Source organism: Tamandua tetradactyla, chromosome 10 (genome assembly GCF_023851605.1).
Source record: "Tamandua tetradactyla isolate mTamTet1 chromosome 10, mTamTet1.pri, whole genome shotgun sequence".
Lineage (NCBI taxonomy): Eukaryota > Metazoa > Chordata > Mammalia > Pilosa > Myrmecophagidae > Tamandua > Tamandua tetradactyla.
Window position 1 is genome coordinate 18,160,204 of NC_135336.1, and position 23,475 is coordinate 18,183,678.

At 39.8% G+C, this 23,475-nt stretch overlaps 1 protein-coding gene and 1 pseudogene across 11 annotated transcripts in view; one reads left to right on the top strand and one right to left on the bottom strand.

Annotated features, from left to right (window-relative positions):
- The window catches only part of RUBCN (rubicon autophagy regulator), a 172,033-nt gene that overhangs the window by 59,928 nt on the left and 88,630 nt on the right, over nucleotides 1-23,475 (bottom strand). For 8 of the 11 annotated variants that reach the window (XR_013158482.1, XR_013158480.1, XR_013158481.1 and 5 more), the window contains exons 4-12: nucleotides 10,136-10,295; nucleotides 9,368-9,474; nucleotides 8,206-8,362; nucleotides 7,038-7,571; nucleotides 5,600-5,644; nucleotides 3,353-3,448; nucleotides 2,487-2,602; nucleotides 878-1,088; nucleotides 285-386 (exon numbers count right to left, since the gene is read on the bottom strand). Coding sequence is in view for 8 of the 11 variants with exons in the window: in XM_077118040.1 (XP_076974155.1) it covers nucleotides 285-386; nucleotides 878-1,088; nucleotides 2,487-2,602; nucleotides 3,353-3,448; nucleotides 5,600-5,644; nucleotides 7,038-7,571; nucleotides 8,206-8,362; nucleotides 9,368-9,474; nucleotides 10,136-10,295 (1,528 nt within the window). In the remaining 3 variants the exon portion in view is untranslated. The remainder of the gene's footprint in view (nucleotides 1-284; nucleotides 387-877; nucleotides 1,089-2,486; nucleotides 2,603-3,352; nucleotides 3,449-5,599; nucleotides 5,645-7,037; nucleotides 7,572-8,205; nucleotides 8,363-9,367; nucleotides 9,475-10,135; nucleotides 10,296-23,475) is intronic. The other 3 variants (XM_077118036.1, XM_077118035.1, XM_077118038.1) reach the window with 1 other exon arrangement.
- On the top strand, nucleotides 10,531-11,502 carry LOC143648277 (E3 ubiquitin-protein ligase RING2 pseudogene; annotated as a pseudogene).

Sequence of the window (23,475 nt, forward strand, 5' to 3'; positions counted from 1 at the left end):
GGCTGCAAAGAGGAGAAATGAGAGTGAGAATCAAAGGATAAGGTAAAATTTGAAGAAGAAGCATCAGGGTGACTTCAACCCATTCCACCTGGATCACTTTCTTTCAGTGTTCTTTTCTGCTTAAATTTAACAAGTTTCTGTTTTTAGCAAGAGAGCCTACCCCTTTCAATAGCCAACGTAATGGACCATAATGAATATCCCCAACTTAGAGAAGTTTCTCAGCCTATGATCCCAAACTGAAACAGGTAATGAAGGTGTCCTTGTAACAAAGTGTCACTTCTTACCTTGGATTTCAAATTCATCAACCTCATCAGCAGAGCCAGAGTCAGAGAACTGGGCTGAATCACGTGAACTGAACTGGGAGCTGCTGGAGGTGACCCGAAAACCTGTTACATTGGGGGGAAAGGAAAAAGTAATAAACAAGACAAAAAGAGATTTTCTCTTTTTGGGATCACAATGAGAGGGACCTGGTATGAGCAACAGGAACAGACAAATAGAACCTTGGCTGAGAGTGACGCTGATGAAGTGGAAACTAACTCTTTTACTGGCTTATCTCCTTAGCAAGTTTCATGTAAATAGTTGTTACTGCTATCTGGGAACAAAATCTAGGACCAGAGGTTTTAGTTCTCCTTATATCAGAAACCTAGTTTGGAAGGAAGCTGTTTCTGAAATGCAAAATGGACGAACTCTAGGCATTCTTAGTCTGGCAGAAAAAAAATTAGAATGACAAAGAAATACCTTTTCTAATGGCAAAGGAACCGTTGGTCTGGGTATAATATCGCAAAGGAAGGCAAAAAAAGAAAATTCACAAGGCACTGAGCCTAATCCTGAAGCCCTGAAGTGGCAAGAACAGCAGGTGCTCATAGGCCTTACTCACTTCCGTGCTCTGTCTCCTGGTACAAAGAGAGTGGCCGATTCTTGGTGCGGATCTGCTGGCGCCGAAGGCGAATCTTCTGCTTCAGTTCCTGGATCTCTCTATCACTGTCTTCCCCCTCCTCTTCCTCTTCTAGGCACTGGCTCATCATGTTACACTTCATTAATTCAATGGCAGCAATCAAGGACTCTGAGATGCTGAAGTGGGCATTCTCCTGGGAGAAAGAGAACACCAAAAAAGTTGCTTGGCAAGGGGCCTCACTGGAGATTATAATGTTGGAAAACACAGCTTCTAAGATATGCACTGCTTTCATTCAAAACACCCAGAGGAGATGCATATTTCTACTGTAAGGAAAACTGATGGTCAGAAAATCTGTTCTAGATTCCCTTCACTCACATACGTTGCCATGCCTTTCTATTTTTAAAAAAAAATATTTTATTTACTAAACATACCAACACACAAACACAAACATTCTTATCATATGGTCATTTCATTTTACATATATAATCATTAATTCACAGTATCATCACTTAGTTGTATATTTATCATCACGATCATTTCTTAGAACATCTGCATCAATTCAGAAAAAGAAATAAACAGAAAACAATTCATACATACCATACCCCTTACCCCTCCCTTTCATTGATCACTAGCATTTCAATCTACTAAATTCATTTTTCATTTGTTTCCCCTATTATTTATTTTTATTCTGTATGCTTTACTCATCTGTTGATAAGGCAGATAAAAGGAGCATCAGACACAAGGTTTTCACAATCACACAGTCATGTTGCGAAAGCTATATCATTATACAATCATCTTCGAGAAACATGGCTACTGGAACACAGCTCTACATTTTCAGGTAGTTCTCTCCAGCCTCTCTATTACATCTTAACTAAAAAGGTGATATCTATATAATGCATAAGAATAACCTCCAGGATATCCTCTCAACTCTGTTTGGAATCTCTCAGCCATTGACACTTTATTTTGTCTGCTTTGGCTCTTCCCCCTTTTGGTCGAGGTTTTCTCAATCCCTTGGTGCTGAGTCCCAGCTCATTCTAGGATTTCTGTCCCATATTGCCAGGAAGGTCCACACCCCTGGGAGTCATACCCCACGTAGAGACGGGGAGGCATGCCTGTCCCTTTCTATCCTACTTTCTACATAAAATTATGGTAGAGAAGAAGAACAGGATTTCATGCCAGGGTCTTTCCTAAAGTCACATACCGGTACACAAAGTATTAAGGAAAATGCAATGTCTCAAGATAAAAGGGTATGGTAAACCATAAAATGTTGAATCTTAGAACAAATTACAAAGGTGATTCTGGAAATTGCACTTACCTAAGGTTCCAGGTAAAGGGAAAAAAGTCATGTGGCTAAAATATCTCACTGCCCAAGGGAGCTTCTGAGACAAAGTCAGTAATAACATTTTTGGATTCACTGAGGACAAACACTCCCTGAAGAGTTTCCCAGATATGACTTCTTGAGCTTATCTGTACCACAGCATGTACCCAAGCCACTGCTGTGTATTTGAAACCTCAATGGAACAAATGAGACCACAACCCCGAGCCAGATCACTCAATTCTTGGGTTTTCATTAGCCCCTTAGATTCCTCACCTTTTCTAGGTCTGCGCAGCTGCCAAAGTCTTGTTCAGAGAGGTAGCTGATGAGGGACTGTCCTTCTGATGGTCTTCGGAACATGCCTTCCCCTGAACACAGGTACTGGCTACCCTCTGTGGGAAAATGAAACGTGAATGTAAAAAGCTCTGACTTGGAATGCAAATCAGCAGCAGCCAAGCTTCTTCAAGATGTCTGAAGATTTTACCAGTAAAGACGATCCCAAGTGTTCAACCCAAGTAACAGGGAATGAGAGGTTGGAAAGAAAATATCTACCTTCTAAAGGAATGTCTTCGAATCTCTGAATCCCAGAGCACTAAAGCGTTTGGTTGGAAAACGGTGGAATAAATGGAGAGAGTCTGGCCTTGGATGGTGGTAAGAGACAATCATTTTACCACCTGAATTTAAAGACAACATACTCCGCATTTTACCCAACCAAAAAGAAAAGGGGGAAAAAGCCACTGCTGAGAGTCAGAAAAGGACCAAATGACTTCCTCCTCTGGATGATTTCCATGTGGTACTTGTCCTTTGGTAACTAAGCCCAGGCAGATACTCAAATGCCTCTTTCCAAGACCCTTTTCACCCATTCACAGAATTATTCCATCTGGATCAACAGATATATATGGAAATAACACCCAAAGAGAGTGGGGACTCCTAAGTCAGAGAGGAGTGAGAGAAGTGGCAGGGAAGTGTGATTTCTAGCACAGGTGCTGAAAATGCTGAAAAGGAGGGTGAGTCTGTATAGTGTGTATTCTCCACAGAGCTGAGATGAGCCACAAGGCTCACAGCTTAGTGGGTACAAGGGGAGAGCAGAGAAATAATACAATTTCAGTTGTCCTGGCCTTCCTGATACTAAAGTCACTTACCATACTCCATGTACAGAGAGCTGGGTGTGCTGACTTCACTGCTTTGGCCAGAGTAGGGTAAGGGGCCTCTCAACTTCGATTTATCATTGCAGGATTCTAGTATCAGTGACCACAAGGGAGTAAAAACACACATATAAGGTGAGCAACAGAAACATCCCCAATTTTGGAGTTTCAACATTTAACTGCTCCCATTCCCAAAGCCCTCCCAAACAGGAGAGAGGTGGCACACCAACAGAGAACAGCCAAAGAATACAGGAACACATAGAGGAAAGGGATGGGAAGTTGGTATATTCTAGGGGAAAGGGAAAACATGACGAAGAATGAAGAAACACGAAGGTGAAAATTAATCAAATCAAAATTAATTCATGAATTTAATTCTCGTTTTGTCCATCTTCTTAGCAAATTTTCTTGGCATATCAGCCAATTCTATACTCTTAACAAACCAATTAAGAAAACAGCCCTAAGATGCTAAACCACAATCAAGCACACTGAAACTCTTCTGATACCTTAAGACTAGATTTTTTTTTGATACTAGGTTTTAAAACTGTCTCAGAAGGTTTACACTTACTAAGCAAATACTAGGATATAGCCTCTCTTAAACCTGAAATGTAACTTTGTCCTACCTACAAATTTAATCCACTTCTGAATCAGCAGAAAAGAAGAACAAAATAAAATTCAGCAAAGTTCTTAAAAGAAGCATGAAGGCAATGCTAAAGAAGCCAAGGATGATGGCTGCAACATAAGACGTCAAAGGGTACGGCTATATGACTATGGGCCTAGTCTTTCTGAGGAAGAAAGGAAGAGATTTCAAGAGAAGACTGGCAAATTAGGAGGTACCTGAGTAGAAGTTTTCAAGGAATAGGGCGAGTTGGGAGTGGAGAAATAGCAGCAGGTAGGACTCTTGGGAAATGAGACATTGGTATTCTCCAAAGTGAAATGCAAATTTACCAGTGCCACAGAAAGAAGAGTAGGTGGAAAAGCAGGTAAGTGTCTGAGAAATGAGCAGCACACCCTGGTAGAATGAATGAATGAGCTGCATTTAACCCATTCTCTTGACATATGCTGTCAATTTGTCAGTGGCTCCTCTTGCAAACACGCTACTTTGTGTTGAGAGATAATCTTGTGTTCTTCTTGAGCCTTAAAGACTCCTGGTGGTGCTGGCACTGGGCTCTGCTCCTCACTACTGAACTGAAAACAAATCAGTAGTCACTACGATGTCTTGATAAGAAACCATGGACTTGGAAGGGGCATGTGAGATTCCTAGTCAAACTTAGTGCACAACAAATCCCAACAACCACTACCTACTTCTTTACAACACGTGATCATCTGGTCTTTACTTACTGAGCTCACTACCTCATGATACTGCCCATTCAACTGAACAGCTCTAATTCTTAGACTTTCTTCTTCCTTGAAACCTGTCTTATAATTTCCCACGTCCTATAATAACAACAAAGCTCTTCCAAATGACAGTCTTCTTATCTCCTTTAAGAACAACAAAGCTCTTCTAAATAGTGGTCTGCAGATTTCATTTCTTTTTAACCTCTTTTCCAAACTAACATATTCGGTGGCTTCACCCATTTCCAGGAAGCCCTGATTTTCAGTCCTCTTATAGTACACTGTCTTTCAGACACATTGTAGTGTTAACAGCTCCTTGAATTATGGCACCCAGCATAGAATACAATTCTCAGTTTGAACATCACCATGAAAACCAGCCAAACAGGTTTAAATCATTAGAAAAATCCTGTGCAATGGTTGGAATGGAGGAGAAGGAAGACAGGTGAAAGAAAAAGGAAATGGGGGACTCTAGGAGAGGCAAAAAAAACCATGCATCTATATCCAAGACACAGGAAGGGAAACAAAGACATTCTGGTGTTAATTCAAGAAAAATAAAGTAATCCAAAAGTAAGTACCCAATTATAAGAAAAATTCTGCCATTAATTTATCATGATGCCTTAAATAAATAGTAGGCTTCAGTTTCACCCTTGGGTAAAAGAGAACTGATAATTCTTGACTGACTCTCAGAAGCTGTAGGGAGACTGAATTGTGGAGTTGGAAGTCATGGACAGAAAATACATCATGCAAAATCCTGGTGCCATTTTATAAACAGGTCCAAGCATCACGGCAGGATCAGACTAGCCAGACTTGATTTGACACCAGAATGTAAAAGGAGGTTCTGAACTGAGCAAAATGGTCACAGAGGAGCAGAAGGAAGAGATGGAGAACAGAAAGGAGGACAGACTCCCAAACCTGCAATGGGATCTTCAACTATAATGGTGATATTCCTGGGACCTCCTGTAGGTAGACAGACATGTGCAGAGGAGAGTCCAGACAGAGTAAATGAGAGAAAGAAAGAGTGTCTTTTTTACTACCAGAGATAGATGGGGACTTAACTCCCAAGAGGGAACCCTAGTACTGAAGGAGGAATGACTTGTATAAGAACCTACACATGACCCACACTCTCTCAGACCCTTCTGCACAGGTTTTCCCTGCTCTCTTTTCCAATGCAGGTTACCGTGGTTTCTGGAATCCAAGTGGATTCAAGAATGGGGGCAGGGGAGTTTTACATGCTCAATGGCCAGTGGCCTACAGTACAGTAGACACCAGGCCTCCAGCAGTAGATGTGAAGTGAGGATCTAATCCAAGCCCTCTTCACACCTAAGCAAAGCTAGTAGGATGACAGGCTTTGATTTGGAGATTTTTCCTCAAGAATTCCATTTAGTCAAATCAAGTTCTTGAGGGAAAACAGAGAGAAAAGTGTTTCTTTCAGATGGCTTCAGATGAGAGCCTTAGCTCTCCTTTTTCTAGAAATTACAAAAAGAAATCAATGGCAGCTCTAGTTGCTAAAGAGAATCTTTCTTTTTGGTTTGTCTTTTTATTTTTTTTTTACATTTTAATTTTATATGCCATTTCTGGGTCTTTCCCACCCAGAATTGGGTCTGGCACAAATCCATGTTATACATGCTGTTGTGGAGATTCTACTACAAATGAAAACCAACCAAGGCCTGTCAGATACCAACAACTCAGGAAAAATGATGGCAGGGAGATGGCAAAAGCAATGACACCCACCTTCCCCATGTCCAGACTGCTCCCTGCTACCAAGCTGGGGTTTTGGGGAGGGAAGTACCAATAGCCAGGACCTCCTTATCTGACTCCCTCTCAACCTGAACTAGTGATGCAGCAGTCAGTAGGATCACAACATCCTACACTCACTCATATTCCATTTAATTAGGAAGCTCCATGTCACTTTGCCTCTCTCATATTATTTTCGAATCTTGACCAAGCTTCGAATGAATTGTAGGAAGAGGAGGAATTAAATGGGATTATTTTTAAAACTTACTTAATATTTCCCTCTTGGTCTGAGAGATACATTTAAAACTCAAACTGTAATGCGTCTCATTATCCTCTAAGCTCAGGAACTAGTGAAAGAATCCAGGAAAGCATTCAATATTTAGCAATATACACAGGAGCAAGCATAAAGATACTCATAGAGATTTCTTGAGTATCTGAATTACATTACAAACTTCACTATTTAATTCTAAGCAAGATATCTATCAAGTCATGAAAAGCCATTTATAGAACCCTAAGAATTTCTCTTTCTGCCATTTAAAGAACCCTAAGAATAGACTCTCCCTCCCACCGTAAATTCAGGCCACCTAGCTATGCAGGGGCTGGTAGTTATTATTACCTGAAGCTCCTCTGGAGGCAATGTTGGTATCTGAATGGGAGCGTGTATGGCTCTTCTTTGCTTCACTGGTGACACCGAGTGTCTGCCCTTCTGAAAAACTGGACCTTCGAAGGACACTGGACTGCTGGCTCTCCCTACCTCCCTCCTGCTCTCCCAGGGAAGAAACAGCAGAATCTGGTTTCTGGGAGCTGCTGGAGGAGAACAAATTGGAGCTGCTGCTCTTGGCATTGCTGCCATGACTCTGACAGCTCGCGGTCCGGCCCCGGGGATCCAGGTTGCCAATGGCCAGGTACTCCGGCTCCTCACTGGCATCACTTGAGGAATCATTCTGGCTGCTGACCCGGGATACTTCTATGGGGCTGGTAAGAGTGCTGGAGCTCATCTCCCTTGGGGATGAGGGGGTATCACTGGCTAATGCAGAGACTGAGAGCACGGAATTTTGGATGATTTGGTTTTCTGCTGGTGAGATGTGCTCTCTGCTTTCTTGAGGTTTCTGGAGAGGGCCAGAGAGTGAAAAGGAAGTCGATCTTCTCTCTAGGACATAAAAGGGCAGAGAAGAGAAAAGTGGGCTAGAATCCTATGGTACGTATGAAGAGCTTCTCCACAACTAAGGACCAAACTCTCATGATTATTAGGTGCCCATGACCACTGTTACACATGATCTCACCACAGAAGAGGTAAGTCAAATAACAATAAGAAATTATTTGGAAGCTGCTAAGTCATGAGCGTGGGTTCAGGAAATACTAGCTTCCTTACTTTTTAGTGTGCATGCCTTACCTTTAAAATGAGCATAAATAATAACACCTAGCTTGTAGGATTGTAATGAGGATCAAATGAGATAATAATAAATAGAAAGTGACGAGACAGCCTGGCATGTGGCTGGCACTCAATAAATGTTAGCAAATATTATAAATGCCTTCTTGGCAATGTAGATTAGAGATGCTAGAGAATTTTAAAACATTTCTCTTTCCTCTGTTGCTTTACTGATTCTACTGAATTATCTTAGGCTAGTTGTTATAAAACTTTTTAAGTTGTCCATTATTAAGGTATGAAATTTGAGAAACTGCACAAACCCAAGGCTCTATACCCAGCATCTGAGTACCCACAAAGTCCTCTATTTTTCAGGTCTGGGGATACATGTAATGACTACCCCTTTCTGCCCTCTTACCTGAGCTGTGGTTGGGCATGGATTGGTGGAAGTTAGAGAAGGACCCAAAGTAGGAATGTTGAGGGTAGTTGGTTGGAGGGGTATATGTGGAACCAGGCAGAGCTGTCAGGCTCTGGCTCTTTGTCACTAGCAGTGGACTTTCATGCTTCCTGGCAAACTTAAAAAAAAAAAAAGTGTGAGTTAAGGATAGAGGGGCACTCAGCACTGCAGAAATGCTGGTAGAAGCTGGCTTTGGCAGCAGGCTTAGACTGCAGCAAGAGCCTACAGTACAGCATACATCTGTGAAACCTCAAAATCTTGCCACACACCACAGCTTCTGCCACTGGAGTCCTTCTAGATGGTCATCCCAGGAGTGCTTTATCATGGAGGTAGTACAACAAAGTGCTTAAGATTGTGAGTGTGGAGTTAGAAATCAGAGAGATTGGGTCCAAATCTCTGCCACTTACAAACTATTTGGTCCAAATCTTGTGCAAGTGACTTATATTCTCTGTGCCTTAGTGGCCTCCTTTATAAAACGAGATTAATGTCTACTTTATCAAGGATTAACTGAGATGATGAATGAATTGTGCACAACACCATATCTGGCACATAGAAAGTATTCATTGGATGGTAATGAAGAAACAAAATTAAAACAAACAGGAGAGCTAAGGGCTCTCCCCTAAAAGGAGTAGAAACTCTGAATTTCATTCTAGCTGAGACACTGATTAGAGTATTAGTGATGGGTTTAATAGACTGGGGGATTAATAATGAGTAACAACATTTTCTTTATACTTAAAGAACAAAAAGAGTCCAGTATAATACTAGGCCATACTCGTTCTGATACTGTACACCCTAATCCTGATTCAGAATCATCTCTCTTTTGCCCAACTCTCTGTCAAGGCTACATTTAGGGAGGTGCTCACTCAGACTCAAGATCCCAGGCGTTAAACAACAACAAAACAGAATACGCACCCCCTCCCCTGACTCGCAAATAGAGATAAGCTTAGATTTTTTTTACTTCAATACATACTTCATGGTACCTCCCCTTCTCTCCAAGCTATTTTTTTTTTTTTAACAAAAGGCTTTCGGCTTGCAACTGCCTACTTGAAGGACTACAGAGGGTTATATTATACTGAGACCTAGGGGTCGAGTATAGACATGAATGATTCCTGGCTCCCTTTACCATTGATGCATCGATTTGAGCCAGAAGGCGGGGGTTGTTTTGTTCCACTGCTTCCAAGCACTGGAGCATGGCTGTGACATGGGCGTCACTTAGCAGGAAGGCAGCATCTGGGGAGAGAAAAGTCACTGCAGTGATAGAGTTCAACCAAGAGATCATTTGCCTCCTTGTATGGCCCTGGGAGAAGATGAGGCAAGGAGAGAGGAAGAATTACGAATCCTCCTCATAACTGAAGTGAATTATGCCACCATGGGGAGAAGGGGAATCAGGGCCAAGTAAAATAAAAGACAGGCTAAGTAATGTGCAGTATAGTAAAGAAGTCAAGACAAAAAGCTTCAGTGTCAGAAAGACCCAGATTTTAAACCTGGCTTTAGCATTCACCATTTGTGTGACTTTGGCCAAGACACTTAAATCTCCTGGAGCTCTGTTCCCCTGATTGGAAAACAGGGACAATAATATCCAATTCCAAGGCTTACTGTAAGAGTATATGTATTCAAAGTATTTAACAGTGATTGGCATGTAAGAAATACTCAGTAAATGGTAGTTATTCTTACTTGCTTCTGGATACTGGAACAGGGGAATTACCTTAGCACAGAGTTTGATTGGGTTTTACATGGGAGGGAGGAGAGAAGATTAGCTACATCTTTCTGATTAGATTCTCTATGCCATCAAGTAAGAGTATAAGGTTAGAGGGAGACTATAGAGGAACAGTTTGGTGGAAGAGGATGAGAAAGTAAATGCAACAATCCTGGCTAAGTGACCTCTACCAACCTGTGTAGAATTTTCTGATATACTGTCTATCTCCAAGAAGAGGCCGGAGCTGGGCTGAGAGACAGTGATACTGCAAGCTATGCTGTAGCCACAACTCTGCAACGGCACGTTCACTCACACCATCAGCACTGCTCTGGTTGTTCTCATGCAAGTTGATGAACTGGGAGGCAAAGAGGCAATGAGTCAAAACAGGGTCTGGGATCCAGCACCTCATCTGCTCCTTCCTGTCCTGCTTGTAGCACCGGCTCAGCAAGCTTCCCCTTGTTTTCTCCTGAATATTGAGCAGCTCCTGGTATATTTTCTGAGTTTCACTGCACTAGTTGAGGCTCATCATATTGTGCAGTAGCACTAGCAGCCTTGGTCAGCGGAGACCCAGGCTGGGACAGGAGACTGCAATGTCTCAGGCTGTGCATACAAATGGCATTCAAGCATTAAACAAAACGTGGGAACTCAGTTGATATTTTTATTACAGGAAACACCTCAGCAGGCAATTACAGATGGCCTGGAAATTGCGGTTTCACCTTGAAGTTTACACAGTAAATTACTGTACCCAATTTGTTTGGATATGTTGAAGAACACCTTAACTACAAAGGAGTATTTACATCCTTTTTGTGCAAACAACATTATCACAATCTTCTAAAGTGGCAACAAATGTCCTACCTGTTGGGAAAAGCTAGTTTCCAAAAGATCACTAAGGTCAGACCTCAACTTTGATGCATTGATCAGCAAACTTTATCCAAGTTGTGATGAATATGAAGCTCATCAAGAGGGAGTGTCCAAGATCCACAAGAACAATAATCAGTCCTGAGGACGGACTGAAGATACAGTCCATGAACTAACTACAGTGAGGCAAGAAACAGACTGAAAATGGTAGTAGAGCAGAAGATAACAGTGACAGTTCTCACTGTGGTAATGCAATCAGGAAGCAGGGCTTAGTAACAGATGGACCAAACCATCTGATGATTCTGGCCTTGAGCTAAATATTAACAATGCAACAGTGTCAGTTGATCCAGTAATGGATGGTGCTAGTGAAACTAAACTAGTGTTCAGGCCTCATTCCACATTAATGGAAAAAGATGATAGTGTGTACACAAGTTACATAAAGATTTTAGGCAAGGCCACTGTTGATCACTTATCCAAATATTTGTCTATAGGGTTAGCTTTAGAAGAACTTCAGAGCTAAGGAGAATAAAACCAAATGAACCTTGATACTAGCCAGCGAGAAGCAGTACACTATTTAAACAGCAACAGCCAATAAGGAGTTCACTATATTAAATGGCTCTTTTTCTGTGGAACTGGCCAGTGAGAACTAATGAAAAGTGAACAAATCCATGGAACTTTATGTATCCATGATGGAGCACAAATAAGGTTTTCCTAAAAACAATTCTGAGAATGAACTTGTTTATGGCCTATTTCTTTAAATACTGAAGATGTACTGTCATTAATTTTATTGATGGAATTTTGGATATGTTGTTCAGTTTCTTTTCTGAGCCAGACTGATTTACACCATTAGAATTTTTTTCCCTTAAGATTTCCTTTTGGAAAGAACTGACAATTTTAATTAATTAACTAACTAATTAATTAAACATAACAACATACAAACATGAACATTCTTACTATATGATCATTCCATTCTTGGTACATAATCAATAACTCACAATATCATCACATAGTTGTATATTCATCACCATGATCATTTCTTAGAACATTTGCATCAATTCAGAAAAAGAAATAAAATGAAAAAAACGTACACATACTATACCCCTTATCCCTCCCTCTCATTGACTGCTAATATTTCCATCTACCCACTATATTTCAGCCTTGTTTCCCCTATTATTCTCTATACTCCTTACCACTCCTTTTTATTGACCACTAGCATTTCAATCTACTAAATTTATTTTAACATTTGTTCTTTCTATTATTTACTTATTTTTAATCCATATGTTTTACTCATCTGTCCATATCGTAGATAAAAGGAGCATCAGACACAAGGTTTTCACAATCACACAGTCACATTGTGAAAGCTCTATCATTATACAATCATCTTCAAGAAACAAGGCTACTGGAACACAACTCTACATTTTCAGGCACTTCCCTCCAGCCTCTCAATATTCCCTGACTAAAAAGGTGGTATCTATATAATGCGTAAGAATAACCTGCAGGATAACCTTTTGACTCTGTTTGAAATCTCTCAACCACTGATACTTTATTTTGTCACATTTCTGTCTTCCCCCTTTTGTTCTAGAAGGTTTTCTCAATCCCTTGATGCTGAGTCCCAACTTATTCTAGGATTTCTGTCCCACATTGCCAGGAAGGTTTATACCCTGGAAGTCATGTCCCATGTAGAGAGAAGGAGGGCAGTGAGTTTGCTTGTGATGTTGGTTGAGAGAAAGGGGCCACATCTGAGCAACAAAAGAGGTTCTCTGGAGGTGACTCTTAGGCATAATTTTAAGTAGACTTAGCCTATCCCTTGCGGGGATAAGTTTCGTATGAACAAACCCCAAGATTGAGGGCTCTGCTTATTGCTTTGGTTGTCCCCACTGCTTGTGAGAAATTCAGGAATTCTCCACATGGGAAAGTTGAATTTTCCCCTTTTCTCACCATTCCTCCAAGGGGACTTTGCAAATACTTTTTTATTCACTGTTCAAATCACTCTGGGATTTCTCGAGGCATTACTCTGGACAAACCTACAAAATCTCATGCCCTACTTAAGGTTCCATGTACTTATAGCTTTCAATTAAACTGTCCACATATTATATTAGGAAATGCACTAGTCAAATTACAAATTTTGCACCAAATAAACATTTTTTGCTTTAGTCTTACACATAAGTTAAAGTTTTAAAATCTGAATTACCATCTATTTTCAACACCCTGCAATACTGACAGTCCTTTGTTCTTCCTCATGCAAAAACATTTTTTAATTTGTACAAGAAATGACCATTATTGTGTACTTTTTCTTTCCATTAAAAAAAGCTATCTAACTGGTGTACTCTCAGAACCGTCTGACTCAGAAATTTTTCATAATTCTTTCTTTATTTATTTTTTTTTCATGCAGATTTTCTTCAAGATAACAGTATTTATTTCTCAGAGTTGCTGTGTGGATTCTAGGCTCAGTACAATGCCTAGTACATAGTAAGCTCTCAATGCATATTTTAATTTTTTTTTATTAAGCGAACATATCTCATTTATAATAGGAAAACTGGCTAAAGCCCCTGAGATCAAAAGAAGATATATCTACAAACGAGTGACTTCTTAAAATATTAAACATTTACTATTTCTTATGTTTGGGTATATACTAAATTAATTCTGCTTTAAACATTGCAATCTATTTTAAATATGATACTCTATGTTTGTTTCCTAAGTATTTGCTCCGGACTGTGGCCTAAAGCAATACAATTCTGACAGGATATGTGTATATATATCCATATAAAAACAATATTTGCTCCGGACTGTGGCCTAAAGCAATACAATTCTGACAGGATATGTGTATATATATCCATATAAAAACAATGTATGCTGAAATTAGGTAACACAAGCGCTTTACTGTAACTTCTGTGATTGTGAAAACCTTGTGTCTGATGCTCCCTTTATCCATGGTATGGATAGATGAGTAAGAAAGTACGGCTAAAAATAAATAATAGGGGGAATAAGGGGTAAAATAAATTGGGTAGATTTAAATACTAGTGGTCAATGAAAGGGAGGGGTAAGGGTTATGGGATATATGAGTTTTTTCTTTTTTTTTTCTTTTTTTTTCTTTTTTTTCTTTTTTTATTAACGGAAAGAAAAAAAAAAGAAATTAACACAACATTTAGAAATCATACCATTCTACATATGCACTCAGTAATTCTTAACATCATCACATAGATGCATGATCATTGTTTCTTAGTACATTTGCATCGGTTTAGAGGAACTAGCAACACAACAGAAAAAGATATAAAATGTTAATATAAAGAAAAGAAATAAAAGTAGTAGTAATAGTAAAAAACAACAACAACAAACAAACCAACAAGCAAACAAAAACAAAAAAAACCCTATAGCTCAGATGCAGCTTCATTCAGTATTTTAACATGATTACTTTACAATTAGGTATTATTGTGCTGTCCATTTTTGAGTTTTTGTATCTAGTCCTGTTGCACAGTCTGTATCCCTTCAGCTTCAATTACCCATTGTCTTACCCTGTTTCTAACTCCTGCTGAACTCTGTTACCAATGACATATTTCAAGTTTATTCTCGAATGTCCGTTCACAACAGTGGGACCATACAGTATTTGTCCTTTAGTTTTTGGCTGGATTCACTCAGCATAATATTCTCTAGGTCCATCCATGTTATTACATGGTTCATAAGTTTATCTTGTCTTAAAGCTGCATAATATTCCATCGTATGTATATACCACAGTTTGTTTAGCCACTCTTCTGTTGATGGAGATTTTGGCTGTTTCCATCTCTTTGCAATTGTAAATAACGCTGCTATAAACATTGGTGTGCAAATGTCCGTTTGTGTCTTTGCCCTTAAGTCCTTTGAGTAGATACCTAGCAATGGTATTGCTGGGTCGTATGGCAATTCTATATTCAGCTTTTTGAGGAACCGCCAAACTGCCTTCCACAGTGGTTGCACCCTTTGACATTCCCACCAACAGTGAATAAGTGTGCCTCTTTCTCCGCATCCTCTCCAGCACTTGTCATTTTCTGTTTTGTTGATAATGGCCATTCTGGTGGGTGTGAGATGATATCTCATTGTGGTTTTGATTTGCATTTCTCTAATGGCCAGGGACATTGAGCATCTCTTCATGTGCCTCTTGGCCATCCGTATTTCTTCTTCTGGTAGGTGTCTGTTTAAGTCTTTTTCCCATTTTGTAATTGGGTTGGCTGTCTTTTTGTTGTTGAGTTGAATAATCTCTTTATAAATTCTGGATACTAGACCTTTATCTGATATGTCATTTCCAAATATTGTCTCCCATTGTGTAGGCTGTCTTTCTACTTTCTTGATGAAGTTCTCTGATGCACAAAAGTGTTTAATTTTGAGGAGCTCCCATTTATTTATTTCCTTCTTCAGTGTTCTTGCTTTAGGTTTAAGGTCCATAAAACCACCCCCAGTTGTAAGATCCATAAGATATCTCCCAACATTTTCCTCTAACTGTTTTATGGTCTTAGACCTAATGTTTAGATCTTTGATCCATTTTGAGTTAACTTTTGTATAGGGTGTGAGAGATGGGTCTTCTTTCATTCTTTTGCATATGGATATCCAGTTCTCTAGGCACCATTTATTGAAGAGACTGTTCTGTCCCAGGTGAGTTGGCTTGACTGCCTTATCAAAGATCAAATGTCCATAGATGAGAGGGTCTATATCTGAGCCCTTTATTCGATTCCATTGGTCGATATATCTATCTTTATGCCAATACCATGCTGTTTTGACCACTGTGGCTTCATAATATGCCTTAAAGTCAGGCAGCGCAAGACCTCCAGCTTCGTTTTTTTTCCTCAAGATGTTTTTAGCAATTCGGGGCACCCTGCCCTTCCAGATAAATTTGCTTATTGGTTTTTCTATTTCTGAAAAATAAGTTGTTGGGATTTTGATTGGTATTGCATTGAATCTGTAAATCAATTTAGGTAGGATTGACATCTTAACTATATTTAGTCTTCCAATCCATGAACACGGTATGCCCTTCCATCTATTTAGGTCTTCTGTGATTTCTTTTAGCAGTTTTTTGTAGTTTTCTTTATATAGGTTTTTTGTCTCTTTGGTTAAATTTATTCCTAGGTATTTTATTCTTTTAGTTGCGATTGTAAATGGGATTCGTTTCTTGATTTCTGCCTCAGCTTGTTCATTACTAGTGTATAGAAAAGCTACAGATTTTTGAATGTTGATCTTGTAGCCTGCTACTTTGCTGTACTCATTTATTAGCTCTAGTAATTTTGTTGTGGATTTTTCTGGGTTTTCTACATATAGTATCATATCGTCTGCAAACAGTGATAGTTTTACTTCTTCCTTTCCAATTTTGATGCCTTGTATTTCTTTTTCTTGCCTAATTGCTCTGGCTAGAACTTCCAACACAATGTTGAATAATAGTGGTGATAGTGGACATCCTTGTCTTGTTCCTGATCTTACGGGGAAAGTTTTCAATTTTTCCCCATTGAGGATGATATTAGCTGTGGGTTTTTCATATATTCCCTCTATCATTTTAAGGAAGTTCCCTTGTATTCCTATCTTTTGAAGTGTTTTCAGCAGGAAAGGATGTTGAATCTTGTCAAATGCCTTCTCTGCATCAATTGAGATGATCATGTGATTTTTCTGCTTTGATTTGTTGATATGGTGTATGACATTAATTGATTTTCTTATGTTGAACCATCCTTGCATACCTGGGATGAATCCTACTTGGTCATGATGTATAATTCTTTTAATGTGTTGTTGGATACGATTTGCTAGAATTTTATTGAGGATTTTTGCATCTGTATTCATTAGAGAGATTGGTCTGTAGTTTTCTTTTTTTGTAATATCTTTGCCTGGTTTTGGTATGAGGGTGATGTTGGCTTCAGAGAATGAATTAGGTAGTTTTCCCTCCACTTCGATTATGTTGAAGAGTTTGAGGAGAGTAGGTACTAATTCTTTCTGGAATGTTTGATAGAATTCACATGTGAAGCCGTCTGGTCCTGGACTTTTCTTTTTAGGGAGCTTTTGAATAACTAATTCAATCTCTTTACTTGTGATTGGTTTGTTGAGGTCGTCTATTTCTTCTTGAGTCAAAGTTGGTTGTTCATGTCTTTCCAGGAACCTGTCCATTTCTTCTAAATTGTTGTATTTATTAGCGTAAAGTTGTTCATAGTATCCTGTTATTACCTCCTTTATTTCTGTGAGGTCAGTAGTTATGTCTCCTCTTTCATTTCTAATCTTATTTATTTGCATCCTCTCTCTTCTTCTTTTTGTCAATCTTACTAAGGGCCCATCAATCTTGTTGATTTTCTCATAGAACCAACTTCTGGTCTTATTGATTTTCTCTATTGTTTTCATGTTTTCAATTTCATTTATTTCTGCTCTAATCTTTGTTATTTCTTTCCTTTTGCTTGCTTTGGGATTAGTTTGCTGTTCTTTCTCCAGTTCTTCCAAGTGGACAGTTAATTCCTGCATTTTTGCCTTTTCTTCTTTTCTGATAAAGGCATTTAGGGCAATAAATTTCCCTCTTAGCACTGCCTTTGCTGCGTCCCATAAGTTTTGATATGTTGTGTCTTCATTTTCATTTGCCGCTAGGTATTTACTAATTTCTCTTGCAATTTCTTCTTTGACCCACTTGTTGTTTAAGAGTGTGTTGTTGAGCCTCCATGTATTTATGAATTTTCTGGCACTCCGCCTATTATTGATTTCCAACTTCATTCCTTTATGATCCGAGAAAGTGTTGTGTATGATTTCAATCTTTTTAAATTTGTTAAGACTTGCTTTGTGACCCAGCATATGGTCTATCTTTGAGAATGATCCATGAGCACTTGAAAAAAAGGTGTATCCTGCTGTTGTGGGATGTAATGTCCTATAAATGTCTGTTAAGTCAAGTTCATTTATAGTAATATTCAGGTTCTCTATTTCTTTATTGATCCTCTGTGTAGATGTTCTGTCCATTGATGAGAGTGGTGAATTGAAGTCTCCAACTATTATGGTATATGTGTCTATTTCCCTTTTCAGTGTTTGCAGTGTATTCCTCACGTATTTTGGGGCATTCTGGTTCGGTGCGTAAATATTTATGATTGTTATGTCTTCTTGTTTAATTGTTCCTTTTATTAGTATATAGTGTCCTTCTTTGTCTCTTTTAACTGTTTTACATTTGAAGTCTAATTTGTTGGATATTAGTATAGCCACTCCTGCTCTTTTCTGGTTGTTGTTTGCATGAAATATCTTTTCCCAACCTTTCACTTTCAACCTATATTTATCTTTGGGTCTAAGATGTGTTTCCTGTAGACAGCATATAGAAGGATCCTGTTTTTTAATCCATTCTGCCAGTCTATGTCTTTTGATTGGGGAATTCAGTCCATTGACATTTAGAGTTATTACTGTTTGGATAATATTTTCCTCTACCATTTTGCCTTTTGTATTATATATATCATATCTGACTTTCCTTCTTTCTACACTTTTCTCCATGTCTCTCTCTTCTGTCTTTTTGTATCTGACTCTAGTGCTTCCTTTAGTATTTCTTGCAGAGCTGGTCTCTTGGTCACAAATTCTTTCAGTGACTTTTTGTCTGAGAATGTTTTAATTTCTCCCTCATTTTTGAAGGACAATTTTGCTGGATATAGGAGTCTTGGCTGGCAGTTTTTCTCTTTTAGTAACTTAAATATATCATCCCACTGTCTTCTAGCTTCCATGGTTTCTGCTGAGAAATCTACACATAGTCTTATTGGGTTTCCCTTGTATGTGACGGATTGTTTTTCTCTCACTGCCTTCAAGATCCTCTCTTTCTCTTTGACCTCTGACATTCTAACTAGTAAGTGTCTTGGGGAACGCCTATTTGTGTCTAATCTCTTTGGGGTGCGCTGCACTTCTTGGATCTGTAATTTTAGGTCTTTCATAAGAGTTGGGAAATTTTCAGTGATAATTTCTTCCATTAGTTTTTCTCCTCCTTTTCCCTTCTCTTCTCCTTCTGGGATACCGTAGTATATTTGTACAGTTCACATTGTCCTTGAGTTCCCTGATACCTTGTTCAAATTTTTCCATTCTTTTCCGGATAGTTTCTGTTTCTTTTTGGAATTCAGATGTTTCATCCTCCAAATCACTAATTCTATCTTCTGTTTCTTTAAATCTGTCATTGTAGGTATCCATTGTTTTTTCCATCTTTTCCACTTTATCTTTCACTTCCATAAGTTCTGTGATTTGTTTTTTCAGTTTTTCTATTTCTTCTTTATGTTCAGCCCATGTCTTCTTCATGTCCTCCCTCAATTTATCGATTTCGTTTTTGAAGAGGTTTTCCATTTCTGTTCGTATATTCAGCATTAGTTGTTTCAGCTCCTGTATCTCATTTGAACTATTGGTTTCTTCGTTTGACTGGGCCATATGTTCAATTTTCTGAGCATGATCCGTTATCTTCTGCTGGCGTCTGGGCATTTAGTCAGATTTCCCCGGGTGTTCGACCCCACAGGTTGATTTTTCTGTGCAATCTCTTGGTTCTGTTTTTCTTATCCTGCCCAGTAGCTGGCGCTCGTGGCACACGTTTGTCTGTGGGTTCCACCAGTGAAAGTTGCTGTAGGTCCTTTAACTCTGGAAAATTCTCGCCGTAGGGGAGGTTCGGCAGCCGAAGCATCTTGGAAGAATGCCAGCCGGCCTGGGGTTCCGAATGCGGGGAGGGTCGCCGGCCGTCGCAGCACAGGAGAGCGTCCGGCCAAATTAGCTAGTCGGCCCGGGGCACCAAGCGTGGCGGGAGGGCGCCAGCTGTCGCAGCCCGGGAGAGTGCACTGTTCCCAGCCGACGGGGGAGCCACGTGTTTGGAAGGGATCCCCCGGTCACTGTTCTCCGCAGTCTGGGGATTTCCGACCCAACTATCTCAGTTGTTCCGGGGGGCCTCGTGTGGTGGGGGCACCAGCCGCCGCGGCCTAAGGGGACCGCCTGTCCAATTCTACCAGCTGGCCTGGGAAGGTGGAAGGGAGGGACTCCGGTCACTTGCCGTCCCACCCAGGAAAGCCCGTGCCCCTTGGTGATCTCACCCGAGATGGTTCTCCCAGATAGTCAGCCGTTCCAGGATGGGGTACGCTGTCCCTTTGATCTCCCTCGTGGCTCCGGGAGCTGCTCTGTATTATCTCCACTCCCCCAGTAGTTGTTCTGGAGGAGGAAAGGTGAGGGCGGCAAGGCTGTCGAGGCTGGTGGCGGAGGAGCACGGTGAAGGCGGGGGAAGAGGGCACCGTGGTGGTTGGAGAGCAGCCGGAGCAGGAGGGGGAGGAGGGGGGGAAGGAGGTCGGGCGGCTCGGCTGCTGCGGGGCGTGGGCGCCACGCGGCGGGCCGGCGGAGAAAGAGAGGGGGGAAGGAGGTCGGGCGGCTCGGCTGCTGCGGGGCGTGGGCGCCGCGCGGCGGGCCGGCGGAGAAAGAGAGGGGGGAAGGAGGTCGGGCGGCTCGGCTGCTGCCCATAATTCTTTATTTTTAAGTGAAAATTCCATCAGCCAGCCTTTTCCTTCTGGGATCAAAGTATTTTAAGCCTACAGAATGCTAAATAATGTGCTGTAACTTTTTTTCCTTCCAGAGTGTTGTATATTTATAGTTTTCTATATAAACTGTAGTATCTTCATGAAGACCAAGGTTCAAATTTACTGTGCTTAAAAACAATTCTCAAAATCTTGTATCTGATGCTCCTTTTATCTACAGTATGGACAGATGAGTAAAATATATGGATTAAAAATAAATAAATAATACGAGGAACAAACGTTAAAATTTAAAAATATATACTGGATAGATAGAAATACTAGTGGTCAATGAGAGGGAAGGGTAAGGGGTATGGTATGTATGAGTTTCTTCTTTTTATTTCTTTTTCTGGAGTGATATAAATGTTCTAAAAAATTATCATGGTGATGAATATACAACTATGTGATGACACTGTGAGTCATTAACTATATACTATGCACGGAATGCTTGTATGTTAAGAATGTATGTGCGCTCCCCCTCTCTGCGTGGGACATGACTCCCAGGGGTGTGGACCTTCCTGGCAACGTGGGACAGAGAACCTGGAATGAGCTGAGACTCAGCATCAAGGGACTGAGGAAAACCCTAGAATGAGCTGAGAATTAACATCAAGGGATTGAGAGAACCTTCTTGACCAAAGGGGGAAGAGTGAAATGAGACTAAGTGTCAATGGCTGAGAGATTCCAAACGAGTTGAGAGGTTATCCTGGAGGTTATTCCTATGAATTAAGTAAATATCACCTTGTTGTTCAAGATGTAGCAGAGAGGCTGGAAGGAACTGCCTGAAAATGTAGAGCTGTGTTCCAATAGCCATGTTTCTTGATGATGATTGAACAATGATATAGCTTTCACAATGAGACTCTGTGAATGTGAAAACCTTGTGTCTGATGCTCCTTTTAGCTACTTTATCAACAGAAGAGTAAAACATATGGAATGAAAATAAATAATGGGGGGAACAAATGTTAGAATAAATTTAGTTTGAAATGCTAGTGGTAGATGACAGTGAGGGGTGAGGGGTATGGTATGTATAATCTTTTTTCTCCTCTGTTATTGCTTTATTTCTTTTTCTGTTGTCTTTTTATTTCTTTTTCTAAATCGATGCAAATGTTCTAAGAAATGATGAATATGCAACTATGTGATGATATTAAGAATTACTGATTGTATATGTAGAATGGAATGATATCTTAATGTTTTGTTTGTTAATTTTTTTTAATTAATAAAAAAAGTTAAAAAAACAAGAATGTATGTGTGCGAAAAATGTTTATTTGGTACAAAATTTATATTTTGACTAGTGCATTTCCTAATACAACTTATGCAGACAGCTTAATTGAACACCATAAGTACATGGAACCTTGAGTAGGGCATGAGATTTTGTTGTTTTGTCCAGAGTAATGCCTGATAAATCCCAGAGTGATTTGAACAGTGAATAAAAAGTATTTACAAAGTCCCCTTGGGGGAATGGTGAGAAAGGGGGAAAATTCAACTTCCCCAAGTTGAATTCTTGATATTCTCACAAGCAGTGTGGACAATCAAAGCTATAGGCTGAGCCCCCAATCTTGGGGTTTATTCATATGAAACTTAACTCCACAAAGGATAGGTCAAGCCTACTTAAAATTAGGCCTAAGAGTCAACCCCAAGAGAACCTCTTTTGTTGCTCAGATGTGGCCTCTCTCTCCAGTCAACACAACAAGCAAACTCATCACCCTTCCCCTGTCTACGTGCGATATGACTCCCAGGGGTGTGGATCTTCCTGGCAACGTGGGACAGAAATCCTGGAATGAGCTGAGACTCAGCATCAAAGGGCTGAGAAAACCCCTAGGATGAACTGAGACTTAGCATCAGGGGATTGAGAAAACCTTCTCAACCAAAAGGGGAAAGAGTGAAATGAGACAAAATAAGTGTCAATGGCTGAGAGATTCCAAACAGAGTTGAGAGGTTATCCTGGAGGTTATTCTTATGCATCAAGTAGATATCATCTTGTTATTCAAGATGTAATGGAGAGGCTGGAGGGAACTGCCTGAAAATGTGGAGCTGTGCTCCAGTAGCCATGTTTCTAGAAGATGATTGTATAATGATATAGCTTTCACAATGTGGCTGTGCGATTGTGAAAACCTTGTGTCTGATGCTCCTTTTATCTACCTTATTAACAAATGAGTAAAACATACGGAATAAAGATGAATAATAGGGGGAACAAATGTTAAAATAAATTTAGAGTGAAATGCTAGTGATTGGTGAGGGGGAACGCTGGGGGGTACGGTATGTATGAATTTTTTTCTGTTTTCTTTTTATTTCTTTTTCTGAATAGATGCAAATGTTCCAAGAAATGATCACAATGATGAATATGCAACTAAAAAAAAAAAGAATGTGCTTGTACATTGTTGTATCAATAAAAATTGAAAAAAAATTCTCATAGGATTATTAATTTCACGGTATTTTCTTCCATTAATATCTCATTTTAAAAAGAGGTTCTTCATCAGATAGTCCCAGCTCCCTACCCCATATTAGTGACAGACCCTTCCAATATCAAAAATTTAGAATTGCCATAGCCTAAACACCCCTAAAGAGAGATATGGAAAGATCAAAGGTGATGGTGGAATTATACATAGAAGATAGGACTTAACAAATGAATATGAATGCTGAATATTTAAATTGATATCTCTTTTAGTCTCCAGTATTTCAGAGCAGCTAGAAGTAAAAACCTAAAATTGTTTTTTTATGACAAAGTCTGAAATATGTTCTACAACTAACTGTGGTGCTGTGCTTTAAAATTTATTGCTTTGTTGTACATATGCCATTTTTCACAAAAAAAAGAAGGAAGAAAAGTCGATCATGATGATAAAAAAGTATTTAAGCACTCTAGTTTCCTATATTCTGGAGCAGCTAGAAGGAAAAGTATGAGAGGATCGTATGGTAGCCCATGATAAACTCTATCCTGTAACCACTTGTTGAAGAGTGCTGTTCTAGTTTGCTAGCTGCCAGAATGCAACACACCAGAGATGGATAGGCTTTTAATAAAAGGGGATTTATTTAGTTAAAAATGTATTGTTCTTCAGAGGAAAGGCAGCTACCTGAACTGAGATTCTTTCTTGCACAGGAAGGCACAGAGCGATCTCTGCTGGCCTTCTTAACAGGCTTCTGGGTTCTAACAATTTTCCCTGGGGTGATTCCTTTCTGTATGTCCAAAGGCCGAGGCTGAGC